This window comes from Chrysemys picta, chromosome 16 (assembly GCF_011386835.1).
Source record: "Chrysemys picta bellii isolate R12L10 chromosome 16, ASM1138683v2, whole genome shotgun sequence".
NCBI classification, from domain to species: Eukaryota; Metazoa; Chordata; order Testudines; family Emydidae; genus Chrysemys; species Chrysemys picta.
In genome coordinates this window covers 10,663,413-10,677,766 of record NC_088806.1, presented here as the reverse complement: position 1 = coordinate 10,677,766, position 14,354 = coordinate 10,663,413, and the positions used below count along the sequence as shown (strand labels likewise).

General features: G+C 48.6%; 1 protein-coding gene and 1 non-coding gene across 13 annotated transcripts in view; one reads left to right on the top strand and one right to left on the bottom strand.

Annotated features, from left to right (window-relative positions):
* LOC101935438 (zinc finger protein 436-like) overlaps positions 1 to 14,354 on the bottom strand; it is a 321,486-nt gene that overhangs the window by 212,951 nt on the left and 94,181 nt on the right. For 2 of the 12 annotated variants that reach the window (XR_010593135.1, XM_065569518.1), the window contains exons 1-2: positions 13,671 to 14,067; positions 12,880 to 13,006 (exon numbers count right to left, since the gene is read on the bottom strand). The exons of 3 other annotated variants lie outside the window; for them this stretch is intronic. Coding sequence is in view for 4 of the 9 variants with exons in the window: in XM_065569518.1 (XP_065425590.1) it covers positions 12,880 to 13,006; positions 13,671 to 13,742 (199 nt within the window). In the remaining 5 variants the exon portion in view is untranslated. Of the gene's footprint in view, positions 1 to 541; positions 1,295 to 1,323; positions 2,756 to 5,535; positions 8,107 to 10,716; positions 12,784 to 12,879; positions 13,007 to 13,670; positions 14,068 to 14,274; positions 14,353 to 14,354 lie in introns of those variants that run through there. 7 more of the 12 variants (XM_065569516.1, XM_065569517.1, XR_010593134.1 and 4 more) reach the window with 7 other exon arrangements.
* Positions 2,105 to 2,176, top strand: TRNAC-GCA (transfer RNA cysteine (anticodon GCA)). The gene has a single exon. It is a non-coding gene; the product is annotated as a tRNA-Cys (tRNA).

Here is a 14,354-nt window from a genome sequence, read left to right as displayed (position 1 = left end):
AGGGAGAGGAGCCCTCCCCCAATCTGGCCCAGCCCCGCCGGAGCTCCCACACCCAGGGAGAGGCACCTCTCTCCTGGCCCCAAGCTGCTGCAGTGAGAGATGGCCTGCATCCCAAACCCCCCATCCCCAGCCCAACCCCAGAGCCCGCACCCCCCCTCACCCCAACCCTCTGCCCCAGCCCTGAGCCCCTCATCCCTGGCCCCACCCCAGAGCCCACACTCCCCCGCACCCCAACCCTCTGCCCCAGCCCTGAGCCCCTCATCCCTGGCCCCACCCCAGAGCCCACACTCCCCTGCACCCCAATCCTCTGCCCCAGCCCTGAGCCCCTCATCCCTGGCCCCACCCCAGAGCCCACACTCCCCCGCACCCCAACCCTCTGCCCCAGCCCTGAGCCCCTCATCCCTGGCCCCACCCCAGAGCCCACACCCCCCCTCACCCCAACCCTCTGCCCCAGCCCTGAGCCCCTCATCCCTGGCCCCACCCCAGAGCCCACACTCCCCCGCACCCCAACCCTCTGCCCCAGCCCTGAGCCCCTCATCCCTGGCCCCACCCCAGAGCCCACACCCCAAGCCAGAGCCATCACCCCCCCTACACCCCAGCCCTGAGCCCCATCCCACACTCTGAACCCCTTGGCCCCACCCCTACCACACATCACCTCCATATTGGTGCACATAACAAAATTCATTCCGCACATGGACATGAAAAATTAGCGGGAACGCTGGGCACGACCCACTTTGGGGTCCTGACCCACAGTTTGAGAACCGATGCTCTATGCTGATGGGAGAGAGCTTTGCTGTCGGTGTAGTTAATCGGTTTCCCCAAGAGACGGTAGTTATGTCAGTGGGAGAAGCTATGTCGGTGGGTGTGCAAGTGGTGGTGTTTATTATGTTTAATCAAACCCCATTTTTAAAACCACCGGTGGTTGGGGAATAGAAAAGTAGCTTGCTGAAGCAGGGTCTGTCCTTCAAAGTCCTGGAGATGACTGACTCCAGCAGAGCATTGTTATGGGGGGATAGCTCAGTGGTAGGGTTTGATGGCAGATCCAGTGGTCTTTGATTCAAATCCAAGTGGCTTCTTATAGGGCTGTTATCAGAAATAGGATTCAAGCCTACTTTGTCTAAGGAAGTCTTTAATGGGAGTACACTACCACGCACGGCTTGACCATCTGGAGTAGGAAAGGAAGCCAACTCAGCATGTAACAAAGTTGGAGTCTGATTTGTCCAGCGGGAGAAGGCTATCCTTTTTCTATCCTTCATAAACAGCCCTCTTCCTTGGATTGCACTTTGCTGGGGATCTAGATAGGGGAGAAGCAGCTTCTGAGGGTTAATATGACACCATATTTTGTGTTTATTCATAGATTTTAAAGGCAGGTTAAACCTCTGTGAACATCTGGTCTGACCTGCTGCCTAACAGTCCAGAGAATTTTACCCAGTGAGTCCTACATGGACCCCAACACCTTATGGTTGAACAAGGACAGATCACTCAGAAAGTCATTGTGTTTGGATGTAAAGATGTGAAATGCTATGGGGGGAAACCGGCCCGTATTTCAAGCTTAAATTCTGCAATTTCTACATCTAAGCATAAAGCTCAGGTCCACCCTGGCCATGAATTAAGCCCAGGCCTGCTGGATGGGAGACAAGAATTCTCCCACTGGACCACAAGTGTGCAAAATATAAAAAGTGACCCGTGCACTATGGGCCCTACCCACTGCCACAGCCCGTCTCTGCTACAGGGCACAGGGATGTGGCTGATACTCCTGGGAGCTCTCTGCTTCTGGTCAGAATGGAGTTCTTTGGGAATTAAGTCATTATTGTGGGTTCAAGTTACATGTGCCCTGTGCCTTTAAGGAATTGGAGTAATGGTGAAGAGGTTAAAGGGCACACAGCTGGGTAGCGGGGTGCGGTCCCTCAATAGTTGTTCTGCTCTGGTGAGACTGAGCAGGTGTGGGGATTGTGCAAGCTGTGGTGTTTATGTCTATAAATAAAATTCAGTGAAACCCCATTTTCAAAACCACCCATGTCTGGAAATATAACATGAACTCTTTGAACTAGGGTGTGTCCTTCATAATCCTCAAGATGACTAGGTCCAAAACTACATTGTCAGAGGGAGTATAGCTCAGTGGTAGAGCATTTGACTGCAGATCAAGAGGTCTCTGGTTCAAATCCAGATGCTCCCTTGGTAGTTCCCTTTTTTTAATGGAAATATATTTTCATATCCATCTCCAGTATGCTCATGAGTTCCACTGCACGGCGATGCTTGAAATGAATTTAAACACTCAATGGTTTTCTCTGTAAATGTATAAAAACCTTGCAAATCTGTCCATCAGCTGAAATCACTTCCAGTCCCCTAAGTGTCTAGATTATTTTTTCATCAATTAAACAAAGGCATAATATGAATACACATTTGCAGATCCCTGTTCTCCAGGGGCTGTGCTGTGCAGAAGAAGAAGAGCCACATCCAGTTGGGGTTCAGGAGTCTGATGGGCAAAGCCACCTTCGTGCAGGCTGAAGTCACCAGCCCCTTGGCTCCTTCACACTCAGTCAGCAGCTGGGCCCCCAGGACAAGGCATGAGAAGAAGACAGTGGCTCTGAGCTGGAAAATAGCCACCAAGGAGCTGGCTAAAGCTGCCAAGATCCTCAGGAAGGCCACCATGCCCAGGGCTAGAAATAATCATCAGTATGTGCTGACTTCATCAGGGACCAAAAAAGCAGAGAAAAGCCCTCAAAAGGTCTAAGCCGCTGAGCCAAGATCCCACCTAAAATCAAGACAGTAGAGAGCAAAACTAAAGCCAACTTCAAACCACCCAAAGCCAGGGCTAAGAAGGTGGCCCTGAGAAAGAAGTGAAGAGATTTCCACGGTGATAACTCCTGCTCCTCTAATAGGGTGACCAGATGTCCTGATTTCATAGGGACACTCCCGATTTTAGGGTCTTTTTCTTATATAGGCTCCTATTACCCTCCATCCCCATCCCAGTTTTTCACATTTGCTGTTTGGTCACCCTATTTGTGGATCACCATGGACCACCCAGAGACATCAAAGTCCTGCAGGACAAACAGCCCAATGGATAGTATAATGAAGTGGTGGCAGCGGGGGGAAGTGTTTCTCTTCCAGAGGGGAAGCGCTGTGTTTTGCGAAACACCTCCCAGGTGAGTGATGCACTGAGAAGGCAGCTGCCCCTAGCTCCTACATGAACTCGTTCTCTTTGATCAGCTTCTGCTGTTATTTCAGAACCAGCACCAGCGGGAGTGTGTCCCTCTCACTTCACCAGCTGTACAATAGGCTGTATCTGCATCTCACCTTTGATTAATCCTAGTTTTTCATTTATTCCTACTATGATACTTTCCCAGTACTCTGCCTCATTCCAACATTCTGGTCAGAGATTGCATAGGGGGAGGAATGGGCTAGTTTGTGTTACACTTGGTAAGTTCCCTTTGCATGTGACTGAAAGGTGGACAAGAGCCTGTTACAAACATAAAATAGCTACGCTTTACGAAACTACCTGTGACACATTCAAACCTTCCTGTACACACACAATAGAAATTGGGACTCTGAGAAATGGCAACTTTCCTTTAACCCAGATCATTGTTTTTTGTAACTTTCAGAGGCATTGAAAGGGCAGCCATTTAAAGATAATGTGCTTCTATTTCATGATCAGCGGCAGAGTCTCTGTAAATTTACCACCCACAGCGCTGGGTGTGTCTGCATCTAACTAACTGCAGGGCTAGACATACCATTCACTAACATTAACGCTCTGTTAACAGAGTTAGTGGTTAGTGACAAATAATGAGACTAATCTCTCACTGCTGTAATTCCACTGACTCCAGTGTTCTCTTTCCCTATTTCTGGTTCCAAGAAAATTAGGAAATTAAAACAACCATCAGAGCTAACATGCCGTGAGAAAGTGGGAATGCGGATAACTCAAATAATTCAGTTTCTTCTGTGTCTTGTGTGCGTGTGTAAAAGGCACAGCACATGAATAATTAAGCACATCTAGAGACTGGGAATGGCTGCGCCATTACACACATTGAATCTATTCCCCCATGTTAAGTATCCTCACACCTTGTCAAGCTGTCTGGAATGGGTCATCTTGATTATCACTACAAAAGTTTTTTTTTCTCCTGCTGATAATTGCTCATCTTAATTGATTAGCCTGTTAGAGTTGGTAGGACAACTCCCACATATCTACACCAGCAACACCATCACAGGACCTAGCCAGATCAGCTACAACATTACCGGCTCATTCACCTGCACGTCCACCAATGTTATATATGCCATCATGTGCCAGCAATGCCCCTCTGCTATGTACATTGGCCAAACTGGACAGTCACTACGCAAGAGGATAAATGGACACAAGTCAGATATCAGGAATGGCAATATACAAAAACCTGTAGGAGAACACTTCAACCTCCCTGGCCACACAATAGCAGATGTAAAGGTAGCCATCTTACAGCAAAAAAACTTCAGGACCAGACTCCAAAAAGAAACTGCTGAGCTCCAGTTCATTTGCAAATTTGACACCATCAGCTCAGGATTAAACAAAGACTGTGAATGGCTATCCAACTACAGAAGCAGTTTCTCCTCCCTTGGTGTTCACACCTCAACTGCTAGCAGAGCACCTCACCCTCCCTGATTGAACTAACCTCGTTATCTCCATACTGATTTATACCTGCCTCTGGAGATTTCCATTACTTGCATCTGAAGAAGTGAGGTTCTTACCCACGAAAGCTTATGCTCCCAATACTTCTGTTAGTCTTAAAGGTGCCACAGGACCCTCTGTTGCTTTTTACAGATTCAGACTAACACGGCTACCCCTCTGATACTATTCCCCTCCTTGAAGGTCTTATAACATGACAACCGTCACTTATAATGCATTCAGTAGATTACTAGCGAGGCGGCCCAGTATAGGCTTATGGCTTTTAATTGAGACCGAGCAAAGATCTTTTCACTTGCGTCCTTAACTTTTGCCTCTGATTTTTGCCTTGTTAGTGGCCAGATTTTATATGGTCTTTCTTAGGAAAGGGCCAGGGTCTGTAAAACCACAAGCTTCGCAGCCAGTTAATTTTCTTTACTACCCAGTACGTCAGTGCCAAGAATAAAACAAACGCCTGAAACATTAGGAGTCCCACAATTGGATGTAAGGCCAAATTAAAAATCCCCATTGCCATGGGGGACCATTCCAACAATGTTATTTTACCATTTCTATTTGAAATTTTTGCTAAGCCTTTAAATTATTTAATTTTTTGAAGGGAGTCATGGACAGTGACTATGATTTTATTTAGCAACCTGTAAATAATTTTAAAATGGTAGTGCCCACATTTATTTCAATGGGTACAGGCATTACATTTGAATAGAATGTGTATTTCATTTTTAATTGACAATATTTGAATTTAGGCATTTAAAATTACTTTTTAATAGCTGTAATATGGCAAAAATATTTTATGTGGATTATGAGGTACATAATACACATAATTATTGGCTCTCGGCATTAAATTTTAAAACATACATAATTATTATCCACATATACTAATAGAGATGTACTTGCAAATTGATAAATGGCATAATGACTATTTAAAAAAATTAAACATATATTTTGTGGCTGCAAGCTATTTTTAGTGCATTTATATTTAATTTTAGGTTATTTAAGCAGGTTTGTAATATTATTGTTTTTTACCCTGGACTTGTTTGTTACCGATACCCTGTGGTTTATGGGCATTACCATTTGATTAACGGTAAGGCCCTATCTAAGGCGCGCTCTCTCTCTCCCTCTCTGTGCCTATAATGGGAGGAAATTATTTCATTTTATTTTTGCTTTTGATATTAGTAAAATAAATATAGTGATTTTTTTAGATTTTTTTTATTATAGATAATTTTTTTTATTTTTGATTAGGATCATGGTATTATTTAACTACTCTATTATTTAAATATTTTTTGTTTTTATTATAATTTTTTTTAAGAACTCAGGGCTTTTAAAGTGCAGTGCTAAAAAAAAAACCCTTTTATTTTCAATGTTTGTAGTTTTTGCCTCCCCATGTTCCATGTTTGGGGCTGAAAGAGATGGTTTTAGCCTAAAATGAATTGGCTTTTTCCCTGGAGCTGTTTGCTTAGGCACGCCATTTCACAAGCGAAAGCACTTCAACTCACTACAACTAAATAATAGACTGTCAGTTCCCACCTAGTGACAACTGTCCCCACCTGGGTAGCCTGAATTCCTTCCACTAACAAATCTGCTCCTCCCACTAGCCCAGGGGTAGGCAACCTATGGCCTGTGTGCCAAAGGCGGCACGGGAGCTGATTTTCAGTGGCACTCACACTGCCTGGGTCCTGGCCACCGGTCCGGGGGCTCTGCATTTTAATTTAATTTTAAATGAAGCTTCTTGAATATTTTAAAAACCTTATTTACTTTACATACAACAATAGTTTTGTTATATATTATAGACTTATAGAAAGAGACCTTCTAAAAACATTACAATGTATTACTGGAACATGAAACCTTAAATTAGAGTGAATAAATGAATCATAGAATCATAGAATATCAGGGTTGGAAGGAACCTCAGGAGGTATCTAGTCCAACCCCCTGCTCAAAGCAGGACCAATTCCCAACTAAATCATCCCAGCCAGGGCTTTGTCAAGCCGGGTCTTAAAAACCTCCAAGGAAGGAGATTCCACCACCTCCCTAGGTAACCCATTCCAGTGCTTCACCACCCTCCTAGTGAAATAGTGTTTCCTAATATCCAACCTAGACCTCCCCCTCTACAACTTGAGACCATTGCTCCTTGTTCTGTCATCTGCCACCACTGAGAACAGCCAAGCTGCATCGTCTTTGGAACCCCATTTCAAGTAGTTGAAAGCAGCTATCAAATCCCCCCTCATTCTTCTCTTCTGGAGACTACACAATCCCAGTTCCCTCAGCCTCTCCTCATAAATCATGTGCTCCAGCCCCCTAATCATTTTTGTTGCCCTCTGCTGGACTCTTTCCAATTTTTCCACATCCTTCTTGTAGTGTGGGGCCCAAAACTGGACACAATACTCCAGATGAGGCCTCACCAATGTCGAATAAAGGGGAACGATCACGTTCCTCGATCTGCTGGCAATGCCCCTACTTATACAGCCCAAAATGCCGTTAGCCTTCTTGGCGACAAGGGCACACTGTCGACTCATATCCAGCTTCTCGTCCACTGTAACCCCTAGGTCCTTTTCTGCAGAACTGCTGCCTGGCCACTCGGTCCCTAGTCTGTTACAGTCTGTAACTGTGGTTCTTCAGTGAATCCAAACAAGTTCAGGCTCCTGGTAGAGATGTTCATAGCTCTGACATCCCCTCTTCCTGGTGGGTGCTCGATGCCCCTGGCCCCGCCCCGTCCTCATTCCACCCCTTCTCCGAAGTCCCCATCCTGCCCCGCCTCTTCTCCGCCTCCTCCCTTGGGCGCCCTGCATCCCCCCTCCTCCCGGAAAGTCCTAAGTGCCGCCAAACAGCTGTTAGGTAGCAGGGGCGGGGAGGAAGCGCTGGGAGGGAGCGGGAGGAGCGTGGACGCAGCGTGCTCAGAGTGGGAGAAGGAGGCGAGGAGGGGGGAGCTTGGTTGCCGGTGGGTGCGGAGCACCCACTTATTTTTCCCTGTGGGTGCTCCAGGCCCGGAGCACCCACGGGGCCGGTCCCTATGGAGACGCTCGCTCTGGAGGCATGATGCAATCAGTCGGTATTTGCAGTAATGCAAGACGGCCGTTCCAAAACAAGCCGACGTTTACTAGGCACGGGATTTAAACAGCCTTACGTCAATCTGGTAAAGCAAAACTTCACTCAGAGTTCATGTTGTCAGAATCATCTGCTCAGGTTTTCCAAAGCTGCTCAATTTCATCTCTGTCTCCCTGTCTCAGTCTGTTCAAGGCCTCCTCCCTTTGTCCCATGTAGCAATCGTGGTGTGTTCCCACGTTGGCTCCCACGCATTACAAGTTAATAGCCAGTCATTCAGTTTTCCAATGTCGCTCCAGGGAGCTCCATTCATATGTGGACAGTTCTTAACAGTGTATCCATGCCAACCCAGACAGGCCTATGTTACGCCAACAGCTACTACATTCCCTGGCCCAGAAGAGGAATTCACTCCTTCACATCCACTGGGCAACAAAGGAAAGTGAGAGGGGAAATTTAGTCATGCATATTTTTCATTAAAAAAAAACCCAACCCTACAGAAATGCCCATATTCTCTGCAGGGAGACATGGTCAATGTGAAGGGCTAGGATAATGAATCATAAAAAGTATAGAACTGTATGGCTGGAAAAGACCTCAGGATGGCATCTAATCCACTCCACCCCCAATCTCAGGCAAGATAAAATACACCTAGACCATCCCTTGCAGGTGTTTGGCTAACTTGTTTTTAAAAACCTCCAATGACAGGAATTCTACAACTCCTATTGGTAACCTATTCCAATATTTATTTATCTTCATAGTTGGAAAACTTTCCCTAGTATCGAACCTAAATACCCTTGCTGCAGATCAAGCCTACTTCTTGTCCCACCCTGGTGGACATGGAAAACTACTGATCCCCATCGTCTTTAAAATGACTCTGAACACATTGGAAAATGTTTATCCGGTCTCCCCTCAGTCTTCTTTTCTAAAAACAAAACATCCCCAATTCTTTCACCCTTTCCTCCTCGGCGTTTGAGGGGAACGAGGCAGCTTTGCAGCTGTTCGAATGAACATGAGCAGGGCAAGACGGCATTTGTCAAGTTCAGCGAAAAGGACGCTGCGGTATTTGAAACAGGAGAGGTGAGCCTGGGCAAGAGATCCTTAGGAACCGTATGCAGAATGAAAATGCAAGATGTAGACAGAGCCTGGATGGGAGGACCTATAGGAACATCCATGTCAGAAATGTTTCCCCATTTAGGGGCCTGAGTGACAAGGATGCTGGTGCTGTCTGCAGGGATAGAGACAGGAGTGTCAGGATTGCGTGGGGAACATTTTAAGATCTCTGATTTAGTCTTTTTATCCGTTCAGCCGAAGTTGATGGTTAAGACACCCGCAAGGAGATGTCACAGAGACATGGACCGAAGGAGGCGGGTCGGGAGCAGAGAGGTCGATCTGTGAGTCATCGGCATGGAGCTGGTAGTAGAATTTGTGTTTGTGGAGGAGATTGCCCAGAGCTAAGGTGTAGAAGGGAGAAGAGGAGAAGGAACACACCCAGCAAGCCAGAGTGGGGATGAAGGGGACCCTCCAGAGGACATGATGAAGGAGAGATTAGAGAGGTAGGAAGAAAATCAGGGGACAAGAGATAACAAGATTTCAAGGAGAACAGCATGGTCGGTGGGGTCAGAGGCGGCTGACAGGCCAAGGAGGAGGGGGACGGAGGGCTGGTTCTCAGCTTTGCCTAGGGCGAAGTCGTTACAGACTTTGGCAAAAACAGTCTCAGCGAAATGCTCTAAATCTCTGCTTCCCTCAAACTTTCCCTTCCCACCCCTACCAGGCCTTCCCCACTGCAACCCCTTCCTTCTCCTCCCACTGCCCCAGTCTTTCTCACTCCCAAATAACCCAATCCTTCCCCACCCTCACCACTGCTGGGCCCTCCACCCCTTTCCCCCCATTCCCGGTCTCTCACTCCCCCAACCCACCCCGTTACCGCTTCCCAGGACCTCCTGTCCCTGACTCCCACCTTCCTCTTCCTTCCACTGGACCCAACCCTCTCTGATTCCCTCTCGTCCTAATCCTCCGCACAGCCCTTCCCTTCCGGCCACTGCTCTCAGACCTCCCCGCTTTGTGGCACCCTTACGAGCACCAGCTCCCCATCATCTTCTCCCACTGCTCCCTGGACTACTTCCTCCCAAGGACTCTTGAATAAGAACCTGACCGCTAGATCCTCCATGCATTTGCGAAGTTATTAGAGGGGTGCGTCAGCTGTGCTATCGTTAAGATTCTGCATGGCTTTCCTGTTTAAAGGTTGTCTATTATAATGGCGCTAACATCCATATTCGTACTCAGATTGCGCTGAAAGTTGGTGCTTGTCGCAGGGTTTCAGGGCAGGGTGAGTGGTCCAAAAAAAGGGGTTATTTCATCAAGAGTTTCCTGAGACACAGCACCCCCCACCCAAGAAGCTGATTACAAATCACCTTGTTCTTACAACATGCTCTTGCACTCCCCTGAGGCTCAAATGATACTTCTAATTGATACCACCAATTGATCTGAGTCCCTGGGTATTTAGCTCATCTACTACACAGCAGCCACTGCCTTTTGCAGGGGAAGCAACATTGACAAAGTTAAAAGCTGTGGAGTTTGGAAATTCAGATCGGCACGAGCCAAACGGAGGAGTCGAAGAGACTGAAATGCACGTGGATTACAGCTGTTAACAGCCAGAGGTTTTCCATCAATGTGCTGCCATAGTATCTGGTTTTAAGAGGACATACTGTGGCCGTTCCACCCAAGCGACACCCATTCATTGGCGTTGGAGTCCAGCCACTGATCGCTTTCAGACCACGTGGGTTGTGCATTGGTCTTTCATTCTGCAGGAGTTCCATGATACCAACAGTTTGGAGATACGAGAAATGTTTTTAAATTGCTCTAAAATGCAGACTCTGGCCTGGTCTGTACTTAAAAGTTTTGTGATCATAGCTCGGTTCGTTAGGGCTGTGGAAAAAATCACATCCCCAACGAACACAGATATGGCAGCAAAATCTCTAGTGCAGACCCAGTTATAGTGGCGGTAGGAGGAAGTTCATTTGTTTAAAACACAGAAATTAAATGATCATAAACAACTTTAATGCAGAGTTCAAGTTGCCCAGTTCTGCACGCGCCCTCCCAGATGGAAGGTGGCTACATTTAAATCTCTGAAACCCAGAAAATGAAGAGTTAAAGTTCACGCTATCCCTACTATGAAACCTTAACTCTGCCCCCCAGCCCATAGCCCTGGAGCTGGCTGGCATCACAGGTCAGATTCTTCGTATTTTGAGTCTCTCAGCCACACTCCCAGCCACTGGGGACTGTGACGTCGCCTCACTTGATCATCGCATCTCCAGATAAGCCAACTCCTGCGCAGAGTGAATTAAGGCCATACCATATATCCAGGGCTGATCTGCCCTGGGTGGGAACTGGAGTGCAAAGGCTACAGGGCCGTTTTCTGCTTTTGTTGCCCACAATTGAACTCTTGTCTGTTTGGGTCACCACGTCAGGAGTTTAACTGAGCAAGAAAACTTTGTTGTGGCTTTAGTCAACTCAGCATCAGCTGGTGGGGATACTGACCCGCGGCTAAGGGGGGATAGGATTGAAGTCTATAAAATCATGACTGGTGTAGAGAAAGTAGATAAGAAAGTGTTATTTACTCCTTCTCATAACACAAGAACTAGAATTTCACCAAATGAAATGAATAGGCGGCAGGTTTAAAACAAACAAAAGGAAGTATTTCTTCACACTGCGCACAGTCAACCTGTGGAACTCCTTGCCAGAGGATGTTGTGAAAGCCAAGACTATAACAGGGTTCAAAAAAGGACTAGATAAGTCCATGGAGGATAGATCCATCAATGGCTATTAGCAGGATGGGCAGGAATGGTGTCCCTAGCCTCTGTTTTCCAGAAGCTGGGAATGGGTGACAGGGGATGGATCACTTGATCATTACCTGTTTTGTTCATTCCCCCTGGGACACCTGGCACTGGCCACTGTCAGAAGACAGGACACTGGGCTAGATGGACCTTTGGTCTGACCCAGTCTGGCCGCTCTTATGTTCTTATGTCAGTGCAGCATCTCTCAAACTGGGGTCCGCAGGCCCTGCTGTTTAGGAACTGAGTCCTTTATCTTTTATGCAGAGACAAGGACTCTTTTGTGTCCGGACTTGGATGAAAGTTCTTGTCACTGATGTCGTCCTGTGTTTTATGGCACCATAGTAATGAGAAGTGGAAAAGTGATAATAGGAGGTGTTTTGTGGGATTCCCAACCTTTAAGGGTGACCGGGATTGCCACGGCAAAGCTCCTGCTGTGGCCCCCGTTCCAAAGATGAACACACCACCACGGGAAGTGGCCAATTCTCCATCATTCCAAATCTTCATGTCAAGACTTGATGACTTTCTGGAGGATGATTCAGTCTGGCACAAGCTATTCAGCTCAATCCCACAGTAATTGGATGAGATTCTTTGGCTTCTTACACATGAGGTCCGACTAGATGAATTTATAATCCCTTCTTGCCATAAAACCTATGACTCTATAATCAATCTGAGGAAGGACTAAGGGAACATGCTACTGTTTGTGTTGTGTTCCAGAGATGGGAACACCAGCATTTATCCGCATGCCCTCCGGCTGTGCCCCTGGGTCAGCTGTAGCTGTGATCGGATGGTGGAGGGAGCAGTTGGAGCAGCCTGGCAGAGCTGTGACTGTGGTATGCAGAGAGGTGCAGGTGACCCCTGAGGGACCGAGTCTGCCCCACATCAGTGCTCAGTGTTGTAGGCTGTGTCACTAAAGGTGCAGAAGGGTGCGTTCTTGTCAGGGGGATTGTCAGCGCTCTGGTGGGATACACGCTAGTGGTCTCCAGGGCTCAGTGAGGGGGACGTGAAGGCGACGAGGCAGAAGGAATTCTCGGGGCGATGTTAAGAGAGGGTAACATTTTACAAGTCTGAGATGGTTTGTGTGAAGTAGGCTCCGTGTTTGAGCATAAGCAGCTTCTGTTTGCAAGGATGGAGCTAAACCCAAGTTTTGCCTTAGTAGAAAGACGATGTTAGAATTTGTGCTGTTCTGCTCCTGGGCTCTGTTCCCGCAGTGTTGTGTAGCAGGGGAGGGCAGAAAGCTGGTGTGTGTGTCACTGGCATGTCGGGGTGATGCTGAAACAGGGCAGAGTACAAGTTGCATTGTAGGGGTGATGTGTACTTTATTTTGTCATTTCCCCTTCTAAGAACCGAGGGGACGGGAATCCTTACCCAGCGAGGTCACAGTCTCATAGTTCTCCTGCATGACGTCTCCATAGAGGGCTCTCTGAGCGGGGTCCAGCAGAGCCCACTCTTCCTCAGTGAAATACACAGACACCTCCTCAACGGTCACCGCCCCCTGAAAGAGCAAGAGCCCCGCACTCAGTACTGCTGCCCCACTCACAGCCCCACTCTTCGTGAGGCAGCAAGGCCAATTAATTAGAAGCTCTGGGAGGCCCAGAGTCCCACCCTCTTCAGAGCAGCCAGGAGGCATCAGGGTGAGGGGAGAAAGCGAGAGCCCTTCACCCCTCCTAGCAGAGAGAGGGGACAGGGGCCCTCACACTCATCACACACCTACTAGCCATAGGCTGATACAGGAGATGGAGCCCCCAGCAGGAACCAGGGACAACTCCCTGGTGGGAATTAGAACACCCTCCCCATTGCCAGCAGCTGGATGGGAGGGGATGGGGTGTCTCATTGGTGCCTCCTTCTTATCTCCACGTACTAGGTTCGTGCTCCAGCACTGAGAATCTGATTGTTTTTCCCGGCCCCGGGTCAGGGGGTTGTTTTCTGTTCCACAAATAAGGAATCTCCACCATAACCCCCGGGGGTCTGTTCCTATAATCTAGTCCCCAAGTAAAACAAGTCCCAGCAGGTTTGTCACCCCCTGATCCCCTCCCTTTCTCCAGCCTGTGGACTTCCTACCCCACCTCCAGACTGAACCCCACAGAAGCCCCAAACGCCTGTTTGCTGCCCCTCTCCCTCCAGCAGGAAAACACCAACAACTCCCTTGTGGTCCCTACCTGAGCCTCCTCTTCCGCAGCCATTTCCCTTCCCCTTCTCCTGGGGGGATGAGGCAATCCGGCACTAAACATGGGTGTTATTCTACAGCCTGTCGGGGTGAGAGGGAGAACAGGTGAGAGTTCAGAAGGCTCCTTAGTTCATGTCACATCTTGATTCCCCCTAGCGCTTTCCCTGGGAAAATAATCAGTCATTCTATTATTTTATTACAGAACATACCCAACCCTTCCCACCAGGGCTAAACCCACTGAGGCCTTCTACAACCCTGACATGGTCCCTGAGGGCAGCACATTTCTCCTGGAGTGCAGGGACTAGGCACAGGCAGGTATAGGACAAGAACAGCTGGGATTCAAATCTGCTGCCCGCAGCGAGCGCCCCCCCTAAGCCCCCTGTTCCCTGCAGCACCCGCCCCGCTGAGCCCCCCGTTCCCCGCAGCCCGGCACCCCCCCAACCCCCTGTTCCCTGTAGCACAGCGCCCCCCCCCCCCGCTGAGCCCCCCGTTCCCCGCAGCACCCGCCCCCCTCCGCTGAGCCCCCCTCCCCGCAGCACCCCCTCACTGAACCCCCCGTTCCCCGCAGCACCCGCCCCGCTGAGCCCCCCTCCCACTTTGGGACGGGGCAGCACCCGCGCGCCAGGCCCCCCCAGTCGCCTGGGCTCTGGCCCCGCCCCCCAACCCGGGGCAGCTC